The 27,758-nt window shown below is 38.1% G+C and overlaps 1 protein-coding gene across 9 annotated transcripts in view; it reads right to left on the reverse strand.

Moving 5' to 3' along the window:
- PPP2R2B (protein phosphatase 2, regulatory subunit B, beta) overlaps positions 1-27,758 on the reverse strand; it is a 516,438-nt gene that overhangs the window by 248,843 nt on the left and 239,837 nt on the right. For 2 of the 9 annotated variants that reach the window (XM_012001551.1, XM_012001550.1), the window contains one exon: positions 23,570-23,654. The exons of the other annotated variants lie outside the window; for them this stretch is intronic. In XM_012001551.1, coding sequence (XP_011856941.1) covers positions 23,570-23,606 — 37 coding nt within the window. In that variant the 5' untranslated portion in view covers positions 23,607-23,654. The remainder of the gene's footprint in view (positions 1-23,569; positions 23,655-27,758) is intronic. 9 annotated transcript variants of the gene reach the window in all.

Consider the following 27,758-nt stretch of genomic DNA (forward strand, 5'->3'; position numbering starts at 1 on the left):
TTTCATATTGGCCAGGCTGGTCTCGAACTCCTGACCTCAGGAGATCCACCTGTCTTGGCCTCCCAAACTGCTGGGATTACAGGCATGAGCCACTGTGCCCGGCCATTTTAAATCTTTTATATCATATTTTTACTATGCTTTTTCTATGTTTAGATACACAAATACTTACCATTGTGCTATGATTGCCTACACTATTCAGAAGAGTAATATTCTCTACAGGTTCATAGTACAGGAGCAATAGCCTATACCATATAGCCTAGGTGTGCAGTAGGCTATACCACCCTAGGTTTGTGTAAGTACACTGGTGTTCACACAAGGATGAAATTGCCTAATGGCACACTTCTCAGAACATATCCCTATCATTAACTGATGCATGACTGTATGTATTAATATCACAAGCCCTTTGCAAACTAGATAGGGAAGGTATTTCATTCTCATTTTCAGGCTTTAGTTAATATCAGAGAGCCACCAACTTAAAATATTTCCACATACTTCCAGCTGAAACTGCACAGGCTGCTTTCATTTTCTACTTAGTTTCTAACATTATCATTTCTGAAATTTCCACATTAGCTCATCACTTCAAAATGCCTTTAATACCAATATATCAGGTCCATCATCAAACAGATCATCTTATATATTTGTGCAATGTGTGAGGCTCTAAGTGAACACTTTCTACAAAGGGAATTTTTATCTACATCCCCAAGTAGAAGAGAGATTTTGCTGTGCTACTTTCCCTCTCATGGAAGGTTTACTAATAATTTCATTGTCATCTTTAAGTCTTTCACTAGTCACAGCAAGAGTACATGCAAGGATCTAAAAAAACCAAGTTCTTAGGCTGCCTTGAAACAAAACCTGTCTGTACCATCATACTAAATTCCCCCAGCCTGTTTCAACACTGGCAATGAAAACACGGCATTTTTCACCTTGACTTTGCTTTCAATGTGACAAGGCAGTGTCTAACTTCAGGGCATTTGGTGGTTATGAAATCTTGACACCTCACCTACTGTGGGAATGACATGTTGAAACCGTTTCTCCATTCTCCGAGGCATTTTCATATTAAGCTCTGGTGAATGAGTAGTAATGAGATGGTCCTTAGAGCATCAGGTGGGCCGTGTCTCTTCTTTTTCTGTCTCTCTCCCCCTGTCCTTCCCCGTCCCATCCTCCTCCCCCACCCCCAGCTGCACAGCTGACATTTATTAATATTGATCCCCTCGTCCCCTAACAATCAATAGTTGGCATCCCCCAAAATCAAATAATATTCAATGTGCAGAGCTGTATTTGTTTTCACATAACACTGCAGGGAAATTAAAGATAACTCATCATGTGAATCAGGTTATCTCTTTATGATTAAGAAGTGACTGCCACTTCCATGCACATCCTAGGGGTTAGCTAACGTGGTTCTAAAATGTCCTGGGCAAACGCTCTTACTACTTATCCAATTACATTAAACTATGGATTGTCTAATGATTCTTTGGAAAAACATAATTTTATGATACCTTGAATGCTAAGAAGGATACTTGTTATCCATGATAAATTACTTATCTTCTAACAATAGAAATAGTAACATGTATTAAGGGCATACACTGTACTAGACAAGGTCCTAGGTGCTTTACATACATAATCCATTTCATTCTCATAGTAAGTCCAGGGAGGTAAGTACCATTATTATTACTCATGTTTTATGTAGAGGAGAACAATGACAGTCTGATAGAACGGGTGACTTGACTAAGGTTACAACTAGTTAGTGGCAGAACTGGAATTTAGAATTGTCCTGTCTGAAACAAGAATCAAAAGTCTTAAACACTGCCTTTCTTGGTGAGTTGAATTATATCAAATGACTTTTTTTTTTGGTTTAGTTATAAATATTTCACTTGTCTCACCTCATCTAGCATCTTTGTTATTCAGGTTATCAAGGATCACAACGCTAATTGGTGCTCTGAATGATAATGACTGCATTTCCCATATGAAAAGTTATACATGTTTATTATTTTTCCAAAAGGTCAGAGTCTTTGGATTGTGTTTTGTTGTTGTTTTTTTCTTTAATTTTAGGTTCTGGGAGTACACACGCAGGTTTGTTACATGAGTAAATTGTGTGTTGCTGAGACTTGATATACGATCCCGTCACCCAAGTAGTGAGGATAGTACCCACTATGTAGCTTTCCAATCCATGCCCTCTTTCCATCCTTTCCTTTCAAGCAGTCCTCAGTGTCTATTTTTCCCCTCTTTTGTGTCCATGTGTATTCAATATTTAGCTCCACTTATATATAAGAACATGCAGTATTTGGTTTTCTATTCCTGCATTAGTTGACTTAGGATAATGGCCTCTAGCTGCATCCACATTGCTGCAAAGGACATGATTTCATTCTTTTTATGACTGTATTATATTCCAGAGTGTAAATGTACCACATTCTTTTAGTCCAGTCCACCACTGATGGACACCTAGGTTGATTCTGGGTCTTTGCTATTGTGAATAGTTCTGTGATGAACAAACAGGTGCATGGATTGTGTTTTAAAAGTGGATTTCAGAAATCATAATGAAAGATAATCTCAAAGATTTATAAGGATCTATTTTCTCACTTGTAGTTACACTCTAGCAGAAAAATTTTGATGACTTAATAATTCAATTTAATAATAAACAATGTATTATATTATTTTTTCACTTATATTTTGAGGGAAATATTAAAATATTTCCTCAAAAATACATCAAGAAACATACTGAAATTATGAAATATGGCCAAGTTAAATCAGAAATTTCAGCAAATGTTTTGATTTCTCAATCTACCACTTTATGAGGAAGCACAGAGCCCACTTCAGCAGGTCAGTTGGCCTGGGCCCCACCCTCACAAAGCGTGTTGAATTCTAGCAAACATGTACATCTTTGGTTTGCCACCTGTCCATACTGAACTTGGAGCGGAAAGATCACTGCTTCACACCCCTCCTTTTCCTCAAGTTTCCAAGTCTCAGAGAATTAGAACACTGTATAAAACCTTAGAACTCAGTGTATTCCAGCTCTCGGTCTACTGATAAAGAAACAGAAGCTCGAAAGGTAGTCACAGGACCTGGGCCATCCAGACCCAGGTTCCAGAGCCAGCCCAACCATCTCCTACTATCCCATGCTTCCTCTCCAGCTTATGCTGTACAGTACAGACATTAGTAAAGGATTCATCATTTGTAAATAAGGCTGACGATGTTCCCTCCTCTCAATGTTGTTAACTAGAAACTACTTTATTGTAAAGAAAACAGATGCTACTAATTCTGCATCAAAGACATCTTGGACATTATGCTAATGAGAGCCTAATGATCTGGGTTGGCATCCCAGTTCCACCAGTTTAAGCTGTGGGACAAATTATGAAACTTTCTGAAGCCTGAGTTCCATTATTTGCAAGAAGGAGATGATAACACCACCAACCGCATCGGGTTGTTGGTGATACATATATATATGTAATAATTCATACAATATACCTGACACATAATAAATATTCAATAAATATTACTTTATCTTATCATTTGCTCAATTGTAACAGAAAATTCCCTATAAGGTCTTCAGAGTAATTCTGCCTACTATCCCCTCCTCATTCAGCTGCCAACAAACTTATTGTAGTTGATATGTCACTGGTTACATTTTCCAATGTTTGAAAAAAAATTCTACCTCACTTCTCATCCTGACCACACACATACCCCCCATCTACTTGGAGTATAAACTCCTGGGAAACCACTTACAGTGTACACTTTGGCTGTGGCTCCCCACACTCTTCTCAAGGCTCTTCAATATTGGGATGCATGGCAAGAATTACATTTATTTTCTTACCTCCTTTGTTTAAGGTGCTGAGTCAGATTGAGAGATGGCACTGTCCCACATTGCAACGAACTGGACTCCACTTGTATTTTGTAAAGTTGAGCTGGCCCGGCTCAGCTCCTAGAAGAGTGCTGTTTGCCTGCTTTTTCAGGATGAATACTTTAGCAACTGCTGCTCCTCCTGTGTCTGGACTCAGCTTTCAGGGAGGCAGAGACTTTGAGGTTCTGTGGCTTTGCCTAATGAACGATAACCTGGTCTCTGTCATTTTCAAAATGCAAACATTTGTGGGACTCTGAGACCTGTTCTTTGTAGAAACAAGTCATTGCCAAAGTTCAGAGAGATAGCTACAGTCACAGATGTAGTTTTAGGATATATTGATTAGCTTTCTGGCTCGATCCTTTTAATGTAATGGGCATACTATCTTGATGAAAGAAGTTGACTTTTTGACAATTTGCAGCCATGGAACTTGCCTTCTGCATCAAAATCATTGGAAGATTATGTTCCTCTGAAGTTCCTAATACCTCAGAAAACAGCTCCTGTCCATCTATTCATCTGTTCATTCAACAAATATGTATTGAAGACTTGGTTTAAGGTGTTATGGCAACAACTAGCAGCATCAATAATAATGATAAATAGTATCCTAGAAGAGTTTAAAATTTAGAAGCAAAAATAATCCACATGACAACTACAGACAGTTCTGACTTAGGGTGATTTGATTTAGGATTTTTCAACTTTACAATGATGTAAAAGTGATACACATTCAGTAGAAAATGTACTTCGAGTATCCATACAATCATTGTTTTCACTTTCAGCACAGTATTCAATAAATTACATGAGCTATTCGAACTTTAAAAGTAGGCTTTGCATGAGATGATTTTGTAGTAGATGAGTTGTAGTCTAATGTAAGTTGTTCTGAGCCCATTTAAAGTAGGCTAGGCTTAATTATGATTTTCAGTAGATTACGTGTATTAAATGCATTTTTTGACTTAAGATATTTTCAACTTAATGATGGGTTTATTAGGATACAAACCTGTAGTAAGCTGAAGAGCATCTGTATAGTATGTTAGAAAGTTGCATAGGGATGGGAGAAGAAAGATGTGGTTAGAAGGTGGCACAGGGAAGTACTAAGACAGCACTGTTCAATATAAATAAAATGTGAGACACGTATGTGGTTTAAAATGTTCTAGCAGCACATTAAAAAGTAAAAGAAAAAATGTAAAATTAATTTTAATAATACATTTTCTCAAACTCAGTGTATCCAAAATATCATTTCCACATGTAATCAATATTAAAACATTATTGATGAGATATTTTATATATTTTTTGTACTAAGTCTTCTAAATCTGGTATGTCTTTTACACTTGCAACACATCTCAAATGAAATAGCAACATTTCACATGCACAAGACTCACATATCTTCTGATGGCTATCTTATCAAATAGCATAGTTCTAAGAAGTTCAAAATGGGGAACAATTGCCTCTAAAATTGATGAAGGTAGAGAAGATTGGTATCAGAGAAACTGATTTAGGAGGGACCTGGGGATCTGAACTGAGTTCTGGGGCATGTTTGTTCCCTAGCACCATGACCTACACAGCAGTGTCTTTCTTCTAATACTATTTTATGAGCCCCTGGTAAGTAGGCTCTGTGTTCATACTCCTAACAGAGAGCCCCATATGCCCCTGTCTTATGGTATTAAAGAAATCTTTATATGTTGAATGAATAAATGAAAGAAGAATTTTAAAAATAGTTACCTACAGCTCGGCAGACCCTGTGTTGGTATTTGCATATAGTCTCTAATACTTATATTGTGATAAACTTTCAAGGAGCTACTAACATCACCATTTTATAAGAGAGAAATGTGAAGTACAGTGTGGTTAGGGGATTTCCCAAGGTTACAGAGTTGGAGGGAAGGAGGGAGGCCAGGCTCATGCCTGTAATGCCAGCACTTTGGGAGGTCAAGGCGGGTGGATCACTTGAGGTCAGGAGTTCAAGACCAGCCTGGCCAATATGGTGGAACCCTGTCTCTACTAAAAATACAAAATTAACTGGGCATGGTGGTGGGTGCCTGTAATCCCAGGTACTTGGGAGGCTGAGGCAGGAGAATCGCTTGAACCTGGGAGGTGGAGATTGCACTGAGCCAAGATTGTGCCACTGCACTCCTGCCTGAGCAACAGAGTGAGCCTCCATCTCAAAAGAAAAAAAAAAGAAAAAGAAAGAAAGAAAGAAGGAATGAAGGGAGAAGGAAGGGAGAGAGGAATGGGACAGAGTTACATAATGGGAAGGAGAGCATACAAAAACAAGAATGAGTATAGACTAGACAGAAGGGTGAGCTACAAAGAGAGTTAAGAAGGTGATATACTAACACATTTATGATTAATAAGTACTAATTTGTCCCTCAAATCTTAAATAGTTCCTCATATATTATACCTTGGGCCTCTCTTCTGTTTCTCCTGACAAGGTTTTCTTGAAATAAGAAACAAAAACAAATGACTACCTTCCCAAGGCAAAGGGTATTTTGGGAAGTCAGAAGCAGCATTAGAAGTTTAGCCCAATCTTCCTCACTACAGACTCTTTAACATTTCTGAAAAGTGGATGTCCATCCTCCCTGTGCGAAAATCATCTCCCAAGACAGTCCCTGCCACTCTTTCATAGGCTGAACACTAGAAAATTCATCCACATACTGATTTCCAACCTTCCTTCCTATAACTTCCAGTTAGAAGCTTGTTCTAATTGTGCCTTCCTAAATACTCTTCTTCATTCAGATATCATGCGCCTACTTAGTCTATTTGATCTCGTGGGGGTGGCAGGAAGGCAAACATTACTTATGCAATACTCAAGTCAAATAAATATGAACTCAAACTGAGTCCTAAAATGTATATGCAGCTGGGTGCAGTGACTCACACCTGTAATCCCAGCACTTTGGGAGGCTGAAGCAGGCAAATCACCTGAGATCAGGAGTTCGAGACCAGCCTGGGCAACATGGTGAAACCCCATCTTCACTAAAAATACAAAATTAGCCGGGCATGGTGGCGTGTGCCTGCAATCCCAGCTACTCGGGAGGCTGGGGTGGGAGAATTGCTTGAGCCTGGGTGACGGAGGTTGCAGTGAGTTGAGATTGCGCCATTGCACTCCAGTCTGGTTGATGAGCAAAATCCCATCTCAAAAAAAATAAATAAATAAATAAAAGAAACAAAATGTATATGCAATTTCTAAAAAAATTAAATATCATGTCTTTGTGTCATCTGGGAGGTAAGTGTAAGAAACAGGGCTCGGCCCTATAAAATTTAATATTAATTTAATATTATCTCATTTTTACTTAAGAAATGGACTTGCTAAACCTGCTGACCATCCCAAAAAATCATCAGCAACTTGGAGAGTCAGCTTTACATTACAAACAAGTCTGAAAACTGGAATGATAAAAACATGATGAAGTTCTAACCTGCTGACTTCTTGGCTATGTTTGGACAGCCGCAACTCCCCTGCCATCCTAAAGGGGCAGAGAATATAATACAAATAGTGCCACTATTTCTACAATTTTATTCATCCTTCTTTCCAAACATTTATTTTTACTTCCTTAGGGTATGGGGAAGAGCATGTTCTAACACAGTTGTTCTGAGTTGTTGCCAGGAAGTCAAGTGTATCTTTAGCATCATCTCTGGGCAAATAGTACAAACAGAGGAAAATGATATTTGAGGTCAAATGTTGAAAATTTGAGTCTTGTGTAGCCTGAGCTAAAAGAGCAAAGAGCTAAAATGAAAAGTTAATTATGTTGATTCTGTTTTTTCCTATGAGAATTTCTATTTAGAGGAACAGTGGCAGTGAAAAGAGGATGGGCTTTAAGTACCAACAGCTTTGGGTTCAAATGCAGGCTTATCAATTGCTGCCTGATTGAGTACCCTTGAATATACATAACAAACGTTTAATTAAGTGACTTCTCTGTGCCAGGCACTTTGTTCTTACAGAACTTAAAGTCCAAGTAAGTTACCCCTTGGAATCTTTTTTTTTTTAAACATCAAAAAGAAAATATAATACTATATGTGGGGCTCTTAGAATTAAATGAAATAACATATCTAAAATTATAAAGTCCAGTGCCTAGCATACAGTAGTTGCTTAATAAATCTTAGTTTCTTTTCCTTGTCTTCCGAATAACCAAATTAATCTCTCCTTTGAGTCAAATTGTGATTTAAAAGCACAGCTCTAGTACATAACTAAAAATAAAATCAACAGACAGTTCCATAAATCTAGACACTCCTAAAATACCCAAAGGGGTTTGGAGGTCCATCAGCTGTGACAGGCAGACTTCAAAAAATCAGACTCAGATACTGCCCCATTCAAATAGTTCTCTTTTGACTCCAATTTGTTTTTATACAACACAAAAATAAACTACTTTTCATTTTAATTATCAGCCAGCAAGTATAGTATATGTAGCACAGAAATCAAAGCTGTAAATGATGCTGAAGTATCAGAACTGCTCATTCAAAAACAATCTATTCATTTTCTGTAATGTGTGAGACATTGTGATGGTATTAGAGTAATAAAAGAAACAAACATATCCTTAATCTGATGGAGATTACTCTGCAGTAAGGGAGATATAACATCTACCTTTAGGGAGGCTAAACAAAGAGATGAAACAAGACAAACATGTATTGAACGTTAGTGGCCAATATGCTGTATTACAACCATTAAATTTTGAACTAGAGTCTCTAATGTAGGGATTCAGGAGAGGTGACAAAGTCAAGGAGGCTTTTTGGGGAAAAAAGTGAAATTTGAGCTGAGACACTTGAAGCTTATGGAGGATTATTCAATGTCTTCTATTATTCCTGTGCACAAAAATCAGATGCACCAAAACTCAAAGCAGAAGCCAGCTATAATAATGCCTTCTCTGTCTGAATGCATGTAGTTCTGCATGAACTACTTCATTATTCACTAGTACAAATTTTACTTGGGTCCCATTTCATCCAAAAGGCAGCATTAACTACTCTTGGGTAAAAGGTAACAGGTTTTTATATCTTTGTAGAGATTTTAAAGAAGCTGTTCAGTCCAACTAGCTTCCACTGTCTCACATACACACAAAAGAAATAAAAGAGAAATAAAGGAAGTGAGGGAGAAAATGCACTATTTGCATTTTCTGGTTGTGAAAATTCCTCATTCCAACTTCCCAAACTTCCTTATGGGCAGGACATAATCACAACCCAGACAGTGGATGCTTCCCCTCTTACTACCCAGAAATGGGAGATAAAGAAAATGTGGCACATATACACCATGGAATACTATGCAGCCGTTAGAAAGGATGAGTTCATGTCCTTTGCAGGGACATAGATGAAGCTGGAAACCATCATTCTCAGCAAACTAACACAAGAACAGAAAACCAAACACCACATGTTCTCACTCATAAGTAGGAGTTGAACAATGAGAACACATGAACACAGGAGGGGAACATCACACACCAGGGCCTGTTGTGAGGTGGGGAGCTAGGGGAGAGATAGCATTAGGAGAAATACCTAATATAGATGATGGGTTGATGGGTGCAGCAAACCACCATGGCACATGTATACCTATGTAACAAACCTGCATGTTCTGCACATGTATCCCAGAATTTAAAGTATAATGAAAAAATTTTTAAAAAGAGAGAGATTTGGTATCAGAAAGCTTTTAAAATTTTAAATTGTACTTGGACTGGGCAAACTTCAGAGGTGAGTCCTCTGAGAGAGGGATTCACCTATATTCCCTAGCCACATCATTGTGAAGCCAAAACAAGCACATTCCATTCTTGGCATGGAATACAACACCCTCCCCTTAAAGTACTGCATATTTATCTTCAGTTAAATTGTGCACATTTGTTCACTCCAACCTTCACCTTCTTCAATCTGAAGTGCTTGATCAGCCACTGAGGAATCAACTTCATGGGAATTCATAATCTAAAATTATATGCCTGCTGTACATTTACAGCTTTCTTCAAATTCTCCCCGGTGGAGAGAAGCCAGAGCTTTAATCAAATTTTCAAGGGGTTCCATGATTCCTTCCCACCCCCACACATCCCCCAAAGTATAAGAGCCTATATTCTAAATCTGCCAGGGTCAACTTGCCATTTATTTCATTTCCAAATAACCATACTCTAACCATAATTCAAGAAAAAGGAAAAAAAATAAGACACACTTGAAAAAAATATCTGTATGCTTTTTTTTTTTTCAAGTTCGGGGTACATGTGCAGGATATGCAAGTTTTTTACATAGAAAAACGTGTGCCATGGAGGTTTGTTATACAGATTATTTCATAACCCAGGTATTAAGCTTGGTATCCACTCATTATTTTTCCTGGTCCTCTCTCTAATTTTACCTCTCCTCCTCTGGCAGGCCACAGTGTGTGTTGTTCCTCTCTATGCATACATGTGTTCTCATCATTTAGCTCTCACTTATAAGTGATAACATGCTGTATTTGGTTTTCTGTTCCTGCATTAGTTTGCTAAGGATAACGGCCTTGTGATCTGGTAATAACAACTAAATACTGTTAGAAGGTTTGTCTCAGAGACAGTCTCAGTAAATTATATTAAAATAATTTTTAAATGAAGATTTTTTTTTCTGTTCTAATATTTTAAAATTGGCCGAGCGTGGTGGCTTAAGCCTATAATCCCAGCACTTTGGGAGGCCAAGGCGGGTGGGTCACCTGAGGTCGGGAGTTTGAGACTAGCCTGACCAATATGGAGAAACCCCATCTCTACTAAAAATACAAAATTAGCCAGGTGTGATGGCACATGCCTGTAATCCCAGCTCCTCAGGAGGCTGAGGCAGGAGAATCTCTTGAACCTGGGAGGCAGAGGCTGTGGTGAGCTGAGATAGTGCCATTGCACTCCAGCCTGGGCAACAAGAATGAAACTCCATCTCAAAAAAAACTTTAAAATTATCCAGGTTCCAGGATCAGTGAATAATGATCAATTTGGGTCTTGATTACATCATTTTTTCTTCAATATCTAATGACACGTTGTGAGTATCATTGTATGCCTATTGAACACTATACAAGCTGAAGTACATAAACCCAGTTACTTTGAAGCTTACAATCAAATTGCTTTACCAATAATGTAAAATATACAACAACTCCACCCTCTCTTTACCCTGTAGTGATAGAGTAGATAAGGTTTCAAATAGCCCCAAAGGAAACTTATTCCCAATGAGCTTAGACCTTATTTTATACATTGTTAAAGAGGGGTTTGTAACAGATTGATGTAGGATTAGAATAGTCACAGGTGTTCTCTCGCACAAGAGAAAAAAGTACAAATTAGATGATATCATCTCAAGGTCTATTTTGGCCACAAACTAACCCTTCACTTCTCAAACCCTCTGTTTATTCTTCTATAACTTGGGAATGGTTCTACTTGCTTCTTTTATCTTACAGAGTTATCATGACCCTGAGATAATGATTTCAAAAATATACTGAAACATCCAAAATGCCAGACAAATAAAAGGCTGTCTTCTCTCCTAGCTTCCTAGGATTCTTGCTCTTTCTCCACATACACAAACTGTTGGCAGGACCCTCAGCAAGACGTCATCATGCACCTGTGAGCATTCATGTCAGGAACAGCCAACCATTTATCTGGAAAACCAGAAACCACAGAGAGGGCAGAAGACCTGCATGCCCAGCTCCATTCTGTGCAACTTAGTTTTTTGAAAACAAATTTAAGATTCCATTCAGAAAGCACCCTGAACACTGAAAGTATGCAATTCCTTTACAAGGGGCAGCTCAACAAAACCAGCTGGGTTTAACAACCCCCTTTCTTTCTTTTCTTCCCAGCACTTTGCATCTATAAATCAGTATGTTGTCATTCCAAAACTTTTACTACCTTATTCTTTCTCTCAATAACCTTGTGAGATTGCAGAACTTTCTTCCAACTTTCGCTTATTGCATTTTTACCTTTAGCCTATACAGTGACCTGAGGTTAAGGCAGTCTTCTTAATCAAGAAGCCCCTTCCCTGAAAGCTCTGTAGATTTCACAGCCCTTAGAATAACATTCCAACTCCATTCCACAGCTTACAAAGTCCATGAGATCCGGCTTTTGTCCATTTCTTCATCTCACACCACTCTCTCCTTCCCTTGCCAGCCTTCAGCCACGCTCACTTTTTGAATCTTTGCATACACAAGTCTCAGGGCTCTTGGACATGCTATTTCTTCTACTTGATCAGCTTTCCCACCAATTCTTGTATGGCTGGCTCATTTTCATCCTTTATCTCCCAGCTTATGTCACGTGAACTGAAATCATCTAAAGCCATCTCATCATTGTTATCCAGCATCTCAACCCCTCTTTTGTTTTCATCATAGCATAATTTATGACTATTTCTTTTTTCTGTTTCTTTTTTTTTTTTTTTTGAAACGGAGTCTCACTCTGTTGCCCAGGCTGGAGTGCAGTGGCACAATCTTGGCTCACTGCAAGCTCCACCTCCCGGGTTCATGCCATTCTCCTGCCTCAGCCTCCTGAGTAGCTGGGACTACAGGCACCCGCCACCACGCCCCGTTAATTTTTTATATTTTTAGTAGAGACAGCATTTCACCGTGTTAGCTAAGATGGTCTCAATCTCCTGACCTCGTGATCCACCTGCCTCGGCCTCCTAAAGTGCTGGGATTACAGGCATGAGCCACCGCGCCTGGCAAATTTATGACTATTTCATTTTCTGTTTTATTCGGGTCTCCTCCATAAAGGTGTAAGCTGAGGGACAGACACTGTGTGTGGTCAGCTCATGATTGGAGCTCCAATGTGTGAACCATCACTCGTGCTAACATAGTTGATGCTCCATGACCATACAGTGAGTGCTCGAAAAGTATACATGGAGTAAAATAGGCAATTTGAGTATGTACACTAAATTCTGTTTCCCATGTGCACATACTGGAATAGGAATGTTGATTACCTTGTTTTAAAAAAGAATTCCTCCAGCAAGTATAAACCTAAACTATTTTTGACTAACTTTGGGAACTCCAGACCTGCACTGTGCAACACAGTAGCCACTAACCACAGGCCATTATTGCTCACTTGAAATGACACCAGTCTGAATTCAATGTGCCGTAAGTGTAAAATATACACTGAGTTCTGAAGACAATATGAGAAAAAGAATATAACATCTCATAATTGTCATTTTGATTAGATATTAAAATAATATGTTTGATACATTGGATTAAAACATTAAAATTAATTTTATCTGGCCAAGTGCAGTGACTTGCGACTGTAATCCCAGCACTTTGGGAGGCAGAGGTGGGTGGATTGCTTGAGCCCAAGAGTTTGTAACCAGCCTGGGTAACAAGGCAAAACCCATCTCTACAAGAAATACAAAAATTAGCTGGGCATGGTGGCATGTACCTGTAATCCTAGCTACTCAGGAGACTGAGGCAGGAGAGTCACTTAAACCTGGGAGGCGGAGGTTGCAGTGAGCCAAGATCGCGCCACCATACTCCAGCCTGGGCGACAGAGTGAGACTCCATTTAAAAAAAAAAAAAAAAAAAAGTTGGGCATGGTGGCTCATGCCTATAATCCCAGCACTCTGGGAGACTAAGACAGGTGGGTCATGAAGTCAGGAGTTTGAGACCAGCCTGACCAAGGATGGTGAAACCCCATCTCTAGTAAAAATACGAAAATTAGCTAGGCATGGTGGCACATGCCTGTAATCCCAGCTACTCAGGAGGCTGAGGCAGGAGAATCGCTTGAACCAGGGAGGTGGAGGTTGCAGTGAGCCGAGATCATGGCACTGCACTCGAGCCTGGGTGACAGAGAGAGACTCTGTCTCAAAAAAAATTAATTTTATCTGTATTCTTTACTTTTTTTAAAAGTAGCTACTAAAAAATTAAAATTACATATGTGGCTTGTGTTAGATTTCTATTGGAGTGATGCTAGTCTAGAATACTCCTCTATTCCCTCATTATTTCAGAGTTAATCTGATTTTAATGCTTATTAATTTTTCTTAAACTTGCCTATAATGGTATATATTGAGGGTGAAAAATATTTAGAAGTCTCAAAGCCACTGCCTTAAATTCTTATGTTATTCTACAGTATTCTTATCTCACGTAGATCTTAGCACATTGTCCAAGTATCATCAACTATAATACATCAGACTATTGGGTGGGAAAATATCTTCACACAATTTTAGAATCATTATTTACCCTACTGTTCAAATCCTTTAATTCTACTTCCATCTATTAACCATCATTTAGGCCACCGTAATCTCTCAACTGACCTGTACAACTGAAGTAGCTTCCTAACTGGTCTTCCACCTCTATCCCATTGTTTTCCAACAATAGACAGTGTAAAAGTCTTACATGTTGCCTTCTTGCTTGACCTGCCTGTAGTTGTCCACTAACCCCAGAATAAAGTTCAAATCTTCAATTCAGCCTTTAATTCCTGACATAATACAGACTTACTTCCTCCTCTTGCCTACTTCCTCCTCCTCTTAGGCTCCTCACTCCAGTCATTCTGAACTCCACTGTTCTGTAAAGGTGCCATGCTTCTTTTGGTTTTTGGATTTTTTTCCTTTTACAGAACCCATATCCATTACTCTCCTTTTATCTGATCAACTTCCACTCTATTCTCAGCTTAAGGTTAGAAGTAGCAGGAATGTCTGGTACATAGGTGTCTGCCTTGCAAGGGAAAGCATCTCCTGGCCTCCGGGAACCTACCACGGGGCTTGTGCTCTGTAGGTGGTGGATATAGAACACAAGCCACATGCCCAAACCTAGTCATGCACTAAGTACTCTCCACGATTCTCCCACTGAATCCTCACCACAAACCTGTGAGCAGACAGCAGCAGCAGCATTTAAGTACTGTGTGCCAAGACTTGTTCCAAGCACTTTAAATATATTTTCTCAGGCTTCAAGAAAACTCCTTAAGGTAGGTACTTATTATTTTCCTATTATATTATTCTCTTATTATCCCATTCACTGATGGGGAACTAAAGCCCAGATGGATTTAGTAAATCACCCAGCCCCATAGCAGGGGATACGAGCTCCTGTGGCTTGGCTTGGCAGCCTATGTTGACTTGTGCAGGTGTTATCACCATTTTAGAGATGAGGAAATGAAAGCTCAGCAAGTTTAAGGAATTTTCCCAAAGTTGTCAAATCAGGATTTAAAAGACAAGTTAGATGCCACATCATGTTTTTCCCAATAGCTGTCCATACTCCTGTCATTTTACCCGTGTTATAACTGTCTACCAACTTACTGGCTCCCCCACTAGACTGTATTTTCTTATTCTTTAGGGTTTGTTTTTTTTTTAATCTTAATAGATTTTATTTTTTAAAATAGATTTAGATTGACAGAAAAATGCAACAGATAGTACAGAGAGCTCTTCTATACCTCTTGCAGTTTCTCCTATTGTGAACATCTTATGTTAGTGTGGTACATTTGTATAATTAATGAAGCAATATTGATATGTTATCATTAACCAAAGTCCATAGTTCATTCAGACTTGCTTAGTTTTCTAATGTCCGTTTTCTATTCTAGGATCCTACCCAGGATGGTACATTACACTTAGTTGTCATGGCTCCTCAGGCTCCTTGAGGCTGTGGCAATTTCTCAGACTTACCTTACCTTTGATGATCTTGACAGTTTTGAGGAATAGCAGTGAGGTATACTGTAGGATGCCCCTCCAGTGGAATTTGTTTGAAGTTTTTCTCATGATTGAAGAACACAGAGATAAAGTGCCATTTCCATCCTATCACATCAATCAAGGGTATCTACTATCAACATGCATTATGTTCATGTTGGTCTTGATCACCTGGCTGAAGAAATGTTTGTCAGGTTTCTCCATTGTAAAGTTACTCCCCTCTCCTCCAAACTGTACTCTGTACTCTTAGAAAGAAGTCATGATGTACAGCCCCATCCTTAAGGCATAGGGAGCTATGCCAACTTGCTGTCTTCCTCAAAGGTATGTTATCGGAACAATTTATTTGGAGTTCTGCATGGGAGATTTTCTTCTTCTCTCCTATTTATTCAATCATTTACTTATACCAGTATGAATTCATGGATATTGATTTTATACTTTGGGATAGAATTCAATGCTATATTTTATTGTTCAGATTGTTCCACTTTGGCCATTAGGAGCTCTTCCAGTTGATTTCTGTGTCCTTTTGACATAGCTCCATCAATGCAGGCTTTTTTCCTTTTTCTTTTTTTTTAAGTGCTTCTTTATTTTCTGGTTCTATAAGAGGCTCCAGACTCATATACTTCCTTTGCTAGTAGTAGCATCAGACATTTCTCCAAGAATTCCTGGTTCCTTTTATTAAATAATGGTTTTAGAAATCAAGATCTGGGTGCTAGTTGCTACTGGGATGCCATTTCTTTTAGGCCCTCTCAGCTGACACAGAAAGAAATATATGTGTGCATATAACCCTATGTATGTCTACATAAATATTTCTGTATGTAGTCACTTGTGTATACATAAAGTTAAGCAGGGGTTCTTGTTGATGTCTCTAACTTTAATTCATTACCACATGTAGCATTCTAACATCCTCCTCTTGCTTATCCGTCAATTCCCACTCCACTAGTGAGAAACGACTGCAAGCTTCTTAAAGGCAGAATTAGCGCTTTAGTCATTGCTGTATCCCAAGTATAGTGCTTGGCACATATAATTTGCAAATGTTACAAAATATGGATTTCAAAGACTAAAATCACAACAATTTATTAGGGCAAACAGTACAAGAGGGTGCACTAACAAAGGTCTGATTTAAGTGCTTTTATTCAATCCAGTGAAGGGAAAATGACAGTAATACATCTAAGTCATGAAAAAAAGGATTCAGGCTTCCTTGAAAAGGATTCAAGTGGCATAAAATGGTTTGTTTCTCCACAGCAATTTACATTTATTAAAATAGATAATAGGCATAATCATTGTCAAAACAGAGCTTCTACCCTGTGTAATGTCTTAATACATCCTCAGAGTTCCTGACAAACAGGCACAAAGCCATGGCAGATTAGACTGTAAGTGGAGGATCACTCCAATAGCACAGCAGAAAAACCAATCTCACACTTCTAGGAAGGAAAATAAGACCTGAGAACAGCCTTTGAAAGTGGAGGGTAAAGCACAAAGAGAAAGGTGCTAAAGTGATGCATCAGCTGGAAGTATAACTGGGCTCTAACGTGACACTCTGCATTAATGATGCTAATTTATGTCTGGGTAAGGTATGTGCATGACATAGAGGAATTTGAAGAGGTCTGTATTATACCACGGAGGAGCTCATCTTGAATCTTTTTCCAGGGTACATGCTTTATGCAGGGACTGCTTCACATGGGCATATATTATGTACATTTTGTGTCAGTTTCATGTGAATAAGGCACGTGTCTCTTTAAATCTATTCTAGACCCTTTCCAATCTATTCTTTGTACTGCAGCCAGAATAGTATTTTTGAAAAGCAAACTTGGTCACTTTCCCCAATCTTCCCAGCATTTAAACATTTTAATGGTTTCCTATTACTCTTAAGATAAAAAGTAAAAACGGCTCATATATTTTTGCAAGACTCCGCAAGATGTGACTTCTGCCTAATGTCCACCCTGTGGGAACTTAAGCCACACTGGCCACCTTTCACTTCTTTGAACACACACAGTCTCTACTGCTACCACCATAAAGCCCTTGTACATGCAGTTCTCCCTGCCTGGGTCATTTTCCCATCCCCTCTTCAACATAGCTAACTCCTATGATGACTTTAGGATTTAGCAATTATTCTTTCACCAGGGAAGCCTTCTCTGTCTGGGTCCAATAATCCTCTTACTACATATTCTCAGAGTACCACTAACTCTTCCTTAAGAGTGCTTGCCACAGATGCAATTGTACATTTATCTTTATAATTTTTTATTAATATATTTTCCCAGAGGGCCTTGTCACTCCATATTCCTGGTACCTAACCCCATACCTGGCACACAATAAGTGTCCAATAAACATCTATCAGGTAAATCACTGAAACATGACCACACAATCTATCCATACCGCTGTAAAGACTTTCCAGAATATTAAAATTCTCTTTGGATTCAGAAGAATATGTCATTTCACATAATAAATTTGATTGGTCACCCCAAGGATGAGTATAATAAGTATCACTGCCAGGCTTTGGTAGTTTCCAAATAAACAGGAGGTCCTTTTTATCATATCGAAATATTACTCAGTATTACATAGAAGTGGACATAAGAGGACATGAAGAAACAATCTCATGCAATAAAGGTTCACAATGGCGCCGATCATCTCCTAATTCTGTCCCTAGAGATCTGTTTATCAAGTAATTTTGCTTTATTTCACAATATCCCAAATGCTACTATTGGCTTTCAAGCTCCCACCATTGGGCCTGGATTTCATTCAACATTCAGCAAATATATACTGAGCATATTTACCAGATTCCAAGCACTGTGTTAGAACCTGGGATACACACTAGCCAAGACAGGTGCTCACCTTCAAGAAGAGAGGATAACCAACACACAAATGAGTAAATAAAATGACTGCTGATTGCTATTAGTGCTAACAAGGAAAGAGATCATGTTCCACGTGAGTTCCATGTTCCACTGCTGTATCCCTAGTGCTTGGCACATATAATGTACATGTTGACTTACTATTGAATTTACCCCATAATCTCAATTCTGGAAGGGACTACAGATAAATTTGCAAATGTTACAAAATATGGATTTCAAAGACTAAAATCACAACAATTTATTAGGGCAAACAGTATAAGAGGGTGCACTAACAAAGTTCTGATTTAAGTGCTTTTATTCAATCTAGTGAAGGGAAAATGACAGTAATACATCTAAGCCATGCAAAAAGGATTCAGGCTTCCTTGAAAAGGATTCAAGTGGCATAAAATGGTTTGTTTCTCCACAGCAATTTACATTTATTAAAATAGATAATAGGCATAATCATTGCTTCATCATGATTTTAAGTGATCCAAATACCTCACTGGGATAACCTGCATCATTATTGCTTCGTGGTACTAGGTGGATCACAGTCTTTTCTTTTTACTTGATGAAGGATTAAATAATTTTCTGTTTTAATGCCATGGTTTCCTTTAAGAATTGAAATATACTCACTTTCTCAAATTAAATAAGTGTGGGCAAAACACAAGGTATACCCTTTCTAAGGAGTCACTATAATCCCTCAAAATCTCTATTGTCAGCTTTGATGCACCCCAAAAGATCAAAGTGCCTTGCTCTCTAAGATGCATATCTCAACAGAGCAGCTGTTACATTTCAAGAGATTCTTCATTTTTTTTTAGTGATAAGCTTACAAGTAGTAGTTAGTGGTACAGGAAATCTTACGACACCTATGGAGAAGTTGTAAATTTTGCAGATGGGGTCAGTACTCTCTGGATAATCATTAAAAGTCTTGAGGTCTAGGATAGCGTTTGGAGCATAATTTGACCTCAATTATGTGTTACATGTTTGCTGAAGAAATGGTGATGCTTTGAGAAAATTAGCTATTTGAAGCTTGAGACCAGAGTGGAACTGAAAGAAAAAAATTAAAATTAAAGTGGTTCACTTATCAAAAAGCAAAGCCACAGAGAAAGGGGACCAATAACAGCATCCTCTTCATTCCCTTTTGATTAAGACTGCAGGCTTATGAGGGGACAGGAAGCTGGGAGAATCTCAAGATAGGAAAATGCAGTCCTCAAATGCCACAGCTCAAGTGGAATGCTCCAGCCTACTGTCTCCAATGGAGAAGAACAATCTGCAGATTGACAAAGCCCTCTGTTTACACTCCTGAACAAATAAACTAATTGTGCCTTTGTTTTTAACCTAACAAATCATAGCCTGACTACAGGTCATTAGTGACCATTAATATGTGAAACTGTTTGCATTTCACTAGTATATCTGAATAACAGTCTTGCCTTTCACACTAGCTCAGTCAAGTTTCCAAAAGGAAAGCCCTGTTATCAGGCCATGAGCAGGACTTAAATTAACAATTAGCCTCTGGAATTGAACTATGATGCAGAAGAATTCATTATTTTGATTCATTGTGGTTCCACCTACTGTAGAACCAGTCTTTGCCTTTGTAGTGGAGACATGCTCTTTGTGCCAAAAGATTGTGTGACCACCTCTCTCCAAACATTCTCAACAATTCCCAATGACTGCTAATGTGTTGGCCAGCAACATGGACCTGCTTACAGGACAATTGTACAGACTGTCCTAAGTTCACAATAAGATGGCTGATTAGAGTTGAGATAAATGCAGGGAGCACACTGGGAATTATCAGAAACATAGAAGTGACAGGAAAAAGGTCTATTTGGCAAAAAAGTGGAGGCAGAGTAGAGAGTATGTATACCTGAGTGAACCTGGTAATCTAGAATTTTTTAAAGTGCAATTGGAGCTTTGGATTATCCGCATTAAGAGGCAAGAGTCTTCAAAGGAATTGGATAATTGCCAAGCCTCCATTTCATTTTGTGCTGAGCAGTCACAGAGGGGCATGGAGTGATTAACAGAGATTAAAGATCTTAGGAATGTTTGAGAACTTTCTAACATAGCAGTTGCCATTTAGGAGCAAACCCATGGTCCATCTTATCTAATGTTCTGTTGCTTCAAAAAATGTCCCCTAGGAAATGCCACTTTTGACTACTAATGTGTTGAGGCCATAGAATTAGAGGCATTGCTAACAAATCAAGAAATGGCAGCCCATATATTGCTGCAATCATTTTTACTTTTTATTCTGGACTAGCTACCAACCACGTGATTCATGCCCCAGTTTAAAATGCAGAATGATAGTATAGAGTTCCATGTAGTTTAAAAAGTCCTTTCTATCCATTATCCTGCTCATCTTTTATCAGCTTATGAAAGCTAGATTATGAATAGTATAGTAATAGTGCAAAACACAGGTTCTAAGTTAAACTTGTCTGTTTTCAAATCCTGGCTTTTCTACTGCTAATAAGGTGACTTTGAGCAAGTTTCTTAACCTTTCTGAGTTTCTCTTTGCTTATCTGTGAAACAGATAATAATGGTGCCTACCTCAAAAGGTGATTTCAAAACTCTAATTAGGTAACTAATGCATGGAAAAGGTTTAGTACACTACATGGCACATAATTAGTGCTCAATACATATTAACTGCTATCATTTTTTTTCCACCAGCGGCAGTATCCACTATGGCCACCATCTCCATCTCCCACAGAATGATAAGGAAAATAAAATATCTAAGATAGACTTTTTCCTAAAGTCACCCAATTACTAAATAACTGAGGTGGGACTAACCGTCGTCTTGACTACCATTCTCCCTGCTTGGAATACTTTTCATTCTTCTTCCCTCCTCCTCAGCCTTCAGGTCTCAGTTTAGCCATCTGCTTCCTCATGAGCCCTTCTTATGTCATTTCACAGTCCCTTGTACTTCCTTCATCAGAGAACCTCTCATTCTGCATTATAATTGCCTGTTGTCCTGCATGTGTCCCCTACTAAACCACAAGTTCTTTAACAGTAGAGACCAGGTCTATATATTAAACCTTTGCATCCCCAGCGCTGAGTACAGCATCAGACACATAGTAAGTGCACAATAAATACTTAATAAGTAAAAGGATGGATGCCAGACTCTTTATTACCAATCTGCTGACACACATTAAATTATTATTTTGCACTGGAACGGATTTTAGAAAATCAGAGAGAGCCCTACATGGCTTCATGTCTTATACTGCTCTTAAATGATCATAATCTCATGTCAAAATTCAAGGCAATTTTTAAAATACATAATATGTTACATATTTATGGGGTACATGTGATATTTTATTACATGCACAGAATGTATAATGATCAAGTAACAGTACTTGGGTTATCGATCACCTTGAGAATTTATTATTTCTATGTGTTGGGAACATTTCAAATTCTCTCTTCTAGCTTCTTTGAAATATGCAATACATTGTTGCTAACTACAGTCATGTACTCTATCAAACATTAGAATTTATACCTTTTATCTAACCGTATATTTGTATATATTGACCAACCTCTTTTCACCAAGGCTGTCTCAAATTCTAATAGATTCAATTTCTGAAGAAAGTAACTAAACGTGTGAAAATGACACCTTGAAGTGACTCTTAACATTCTATTAAAACACAGACGTATGTATACACACACACTCACCTTGTACCTCACACTTATCACTAAGCTGTGTATAATGCTTATATAGTCACCAACCCTCAAAATTTGGAGAAGGGCACTGTCTTTGTACTTTGAAGGGATTTTTTAGAAACATTTGGACTTGATGAGGCACAGTGAAAAGCAGATATTTATCCTGGCTATTCTTCACAAGAAACTCCTGAAATTTGGAATCTGAACTGTCTCTCACAGTTTTTATGTTTTTAGAAATTTTGAGTCTGATACAACACAAGTCATAAAATTTGACCAAATAACAAAATACTTTTTTCTCCCTCCATCTTGGAGGAGGAATAAGGGGCATAAAAGTTGGAAGCTCCAGGGAAATCTACTCAAAGCTATTCAGTTTCATCTCATTAAAGCAACATCATCAAGGGCAAACCAAATAAAACTCAAACCCCAATCAGTATTATATTAAAATGCACTGAAAGTGTTACTTAGTTGGTAGGAATGAAAAAAAAATCGTACATTGAAATTACAACAGATATAATTCAATTGGACCAGACAGCAAAAGGTAATTTTTCAATAGCAAGGGAAGAGCTGAACTCTACCTCACATCACCAACATTATTTAAAAACAAACCCTGCTGTTTTATTATTTTATATAAAAACATTAAGAAATGTCACCTGCATGGAGTCTATATAAATGTATAATGCTAACATTGCATAGTTCCCTTAGGACACAAATGCCTCACACATCTTTATCCATAGTCTGGTGGAGAATATTCACAAACATATATGCATACACATATGCATACACAAACACAATATACATACACATACACACATACCTGCTTTTTGTTTCCTTGCCTTTTTGATCTGTGACCACCTTTTACATTTCATTAGCTCTATGATAAAATATTTATCTAGAGCCTTTTTCCCCTTTCGTTCCTTTTATTAAAGGGAGCTCTTCTCTTCTGAATGTTGTACTCTTTGATCTGTCTCAGGGTTCATACAAACTCTGTTACAAACTCCACCTCTAAAGAGAATCTCTGATGATTCTTTTTCTTAAATCAAAATACAGTTCTTTTGGATTAAATTTTATTTTCCATTACCACAAAACATAGCCAAATGTGGAGGCTGTAAAGCTAAAGCCTCACCATACACTGTATTGAGAAATGAATAAAAAAGCCTAGCAGAAGCCTCCATGCTGCTTCATCCAAATCAAGTGTAACTACTTAGGAGTTAATAGTGAAAGGACTTTAGAATATTTGATACAGGTGAGAAGTTGTTTTTTCCTACACAGTGATTTCTAGATCTATTTTCTCATTGGAAATTACCCGTTCAGTGATACTTTTATTTTTCGTTATATTCAAAGTAAGATGCCCATATTGTCTTTCTTTGCCTCTTGACCCCAAAAGCTCTTTTTCTTTGTTTGAGCAGTTAATACATTTACCTTGTTCTCTAGTTTATTCGACAAACCTAACATCAATAAAGCAGGCTCTATTCTTGTTTAGCCAACACTTTCTCTCCTGGTAATTTTATAACCAATGATAATGTATCATCCCCATGTACATTTGGTCAAAATATGCTCTTGTTCTTAAAACAATAAATCAAATTATGCTTCCTATGTACAATAACTATTTTAAAAATGTAAATTAACTTATTTGTGTCCCACGGAACAACTTTTAAGCAATTGGAACTATTTAACACTTCTATACTGCTACTTTATCAAGAAGAGTAGGTATAAATAATAATACGAATACCTTTATTTCCATAGGTGTTTTCATCTGGATAATTCATGCTTCATTATTGTGCCACTATTCTCTGTCTTGGGTTCTCCCTTGGCTCCTGTGACAAACATGGGGTTCAGATCCAGACTCCAGGAGGTAGCGATGCTTCAACTTTTGGTAACATACAGGTGCATTTACACACTCTCCACATACCCCCTACCATCTCTTTGGGAGAGTTTGCTCCTGGCCCGTCAAAATCCAGGCTAACAAGGTAACACAATCAACACTGTAAAAGCTCCCTTGCCTCAGCCCCGTCGACCTGAAATGAACTATCTTCTCACTTGAGAAGACAGACGTAGAGCCGTGGGTCTCAAAGTGTTGCTCGTGATCATCATCAGCAACAGTAGGATTACCTGGGAAACTGAAAAAATCAAACTCACAGGCCTACAGACCTATTCTAAGCTTGACGGGGTGGAGCCTGGAAGTTTGTCTTTAACAAACACGTCAGGTGGTTCTAATAATGCACGTTAAAGTTTGAAAACAGCTGCTGTATGGCATCTAGGGAGTTTTGAAGAGGCTGTAGTGATTAGGAGGGCTGGCTTCATATAGCCAAAGCAGGGCCCTGTGGACAGGATACTCAGTGTTTGGGGTAAGGTTTTATGGTGCAGGGCTAGGAGCAGTGGGTAAAAGAGAGAATGCTCTGGTGCAGAACAACTTTTATGCAATAGGAACTATTCAGGAGCAGAAGCAAGTCACCTCACTCATTAGAAATAGCCCCCTTTCTCTGCAAGAGTTCAGAAGTTAAGAGGTTATACCCTATGAGAAGCTATGAACAAGGTAATATAAGAAGAAATATTCAAAATAAACATGTAAGATTAAAAAAAAAGGCCTTACTGGAAAGCTTCAACATACCACTAATATAGGAAAAAAGGTTCATAATTAATCCATTATTGTTAATTTTTTAGTATCTTAAAGTTATTATCCTTAAATATCCTGATGGTGCATGGAGCAGATAATGAATTTTATTTTCCTCAATGCTTCATTTCATATTCAGAAAAAGGCAGCAGTTTGTTTAGATTGACACAAGAATCCAACCTAACAGACTATGTTTGTTATTTAAAGGAGATCAAATCACCACCAGCCAGTACTGATACTGGATCAAAGATTAAGGTTAGTGTATTAACTTATTTGTCCTCTGTTTTGTGAACAACTGTCTTTCAACAGTAATATCTTAAGGCATATACATAAGTGTACTAATATTAATGAAAATACAGCCTAATATTATTTAGCAATTACTACCTACTATGTTCCTGGGACTGTCCTGAGCACATTACAGGCACTGTTACTTTTAATACTTACAATAGCCTTATGAGGTTAAGCACTGTTATCTTCATTTCACAGATGAGGCACCTGAGCTTAGCGAGGTTAAATAACTTGCCCAAGAACTAGTAAGTGATGGGGCCAGGATACAAACCCAGTCATCTCCAGAGTCTGTTTTCTTGACTACTTTTTTTCACATTATTCTAAACTCTAGGGTTGGGAGAGTAAAAGTGCACATAGTCCATTGCAAATAATGCTTATGACCACTTAAGTCATCTAAAACTACTAAAAACAACCAACTACTCATTGAATGCTTAATCTGTGTCAGGGACTGAACTAGCCATATACAAGTATTATATCACTTAATCCTCACAACAACCATGGAAGGTAGTTACTACTACAGTCTTAAGTTTACATAGGGTTAACTGCAGTAAGAGGATTTAAGTAATGAGCCCATCTTTTTATCAAAGATTTCACTGCTTACATAATAAAATGGAAATGAGGCAAAAAATACACATAATACTCAGTAAATGTTGCTTTTCTGTCCTTATGTTAGTTTCTGGGGATCAGAATCGTGTTGGTGATGATCAATCCATTGTTTTTCTTACCTATTTTCTTGCTGATTCCAAATGGTAGATATCTGTGAGTTAGATATTTGGGCGCAATATACAGCCATGACTTAGAACTAAATCCATTGGCTTTTTCTTTATTATCACCAAACGCTAGCGCTTTAAGGCTTGCACCACTGTCCAGGAATGTGGTTCCAGAGACTCTTCCACTTGGCAAGAGTAACAATGAGTGACTTTAGGAATGAGACACAACCCTGCCTAAGCCCCAAAATCAAAGGTGTAAGGCACACCAAGTTGTTCCACCCAAAGAAACTTGTGCTAAAAATGTTAGTGGTCAATGCCTTACAGAGAGTCAGCAAGCAGATGCACTTTTTTCCAAGACTGTAAGATTTCATCTAGTTAGGAGTTTATTGATTTATCTCATATTCTGATATCACAGAAAGAGCTTGGTTTTATGAATCAGTCTCTAAACCTCAGTCTTCTCTCCACCATAAACTGGCATGTGATCATAGGCAAGTTGATTAACTCCACTGGATCTCAGTTTTCTAACTGAGAAAATGAGAAGAAAGGCAATTTACTCTTTATGTTTGTTGTGCAGAGTAAACAAGAGCTGTGAAAATACTTTGCAGAAATACAAACCCCTCCACAAGTACAAGATGGCATTACCACTTTATATAACTCCTTCCTTGCCTAACATTTAGCTGCTAATGTATCAACCTGTTTGGTGAAGTTGGTTTACTGATGAACTAATTTAAAAGCCAGAGGAAGGGGGAATTCTTTAGAGTTGAAAACTATCAGCAGTGCCAAAGACAAGTGAACTATTTAATCAGTTGTTTTGATGGTTAAGAGAGTAAAATATGACCTGGGTAACCAAATAATCTGCATGTTGCAAACCCCTGTGACATGCAACTTAGAGATCTAACAATCCTGCACATGTACTTCTAAACCCAAAACAAAAATTTTATAAAAAGAAGGAGTCAAGAGCCAGTAAACTTGGCAAACCCCCAGATAAGTTCATGTTGGTATGAAATAGCCTGAGAAACCTTTCTGTGAAAGCAACGAGGAATATCACTAAACTACCATGTAAATGAACAGTACATAAATAGCAGCTCAACAACATGGGCTCAATGTAGCAAAGATGCCTTTGGGTTTCTATTCAAATTTCAAGGTGCCAAGTCTCTTGCTTGTCTACATTAGAGAGTAGAACATGGCCTATCTGTAGATTAAAACATCAGGGAAAGGAGGTAGTATGAAAGACAGTTTTGTGTAAGGAAAAAAGAGAAATTCTACCTGAAGTTTACCTTGGAGAGATGAAGAAAATATGGTATTTAGCACTATTAAGTATTTTTACATCTTATTGGAGAGATTCAACCAAAAGATATAAGAGCAAAGACACAAAAATCAGGAAAACAATTTTTTTCTGGTGATTTTACCTTTATCTTGGGCTATGGTTTCCTTTCAAGGTATCTAGCAGATTAAAATTGCTTTGTGATGTGACACCACCATTCTGCTTTTCCTTTTATAGCTCTCATCTTGAAATGTTTTATAGGTCCACACAAATAGGTAAAACAAAAGAAATCATGCTATTTTAAGTATACATTCTCCCTGGGCCTATGCAATTTAGAAAAACATATTCACTCTTTCAAGTTGCTAGTTGTGGCTTGAACTGATTGCTTGATTAATCACTCAAACTCTGGCTCTAGACCATCTTACCCACGTTCCCTTTTCAGTATACCAAAAACAGAGGTCATGAGGTTGCTTAGATCATGAAACCAAGGAAGGAAATCAAGCCTTTGACATAGAAAACACACCACACTTTCTAAAGCCAAGATCGTCTCATGAGTGGATGGTAGTATTCTCCCATGTTTCTCTGACAAAATGTACCTATACTCTGTCACTAACAGCCTCATTGCAATACACTACACTTGCCCAGCTGCCCCATGCGCAGACCTCTCCAGTAGGTCCGATAGTCACTAATCCACTGATTAAACATTTTAAAACTGGCTTTGGCAAAACATGCCAGAAATTCCTTCAGGGTAATTAAAACCACCCTCTGTGTCAATAAACACAGACTGAAATCTTTCATGTGCAGAGGGGCTGGCTCTGACTCACTGGCTCTAGGACATTTTTTCTTAGATGGGTTTTCCATCATTGCAATTGATTTTCACTGACTCATCCAGACCATTGCTTAGTCCCCCTTATAAAATGATTGACTGAAGTAAGAGATATCGTCTTACCTTTCTTGTTGCAGCCAAGAGGTAAGGACCAAAGGGGCTATAAACCTGAGGGTCAGGCTCATTGCCAAAGCCCTTTCACCTAGATCTTCAGGTGAG

This window comes from Mandrillus leucophaeus, unplaced genomic scaffold (genome assembly GCF_000951045.1).
Source record: "Mandrillus leucophaeus isolate KB7577 unplaced genomic scaffold, Mleu.le_1.0 Scaffold663, whole genome shotgun sequence".
Taxonomy (NCBI): Eukaryota; Metazoa; Chordata; class Mammalia; order Primates; family Cercopithecidae; genus Mandrillus; species Mandrillus leucophaeus.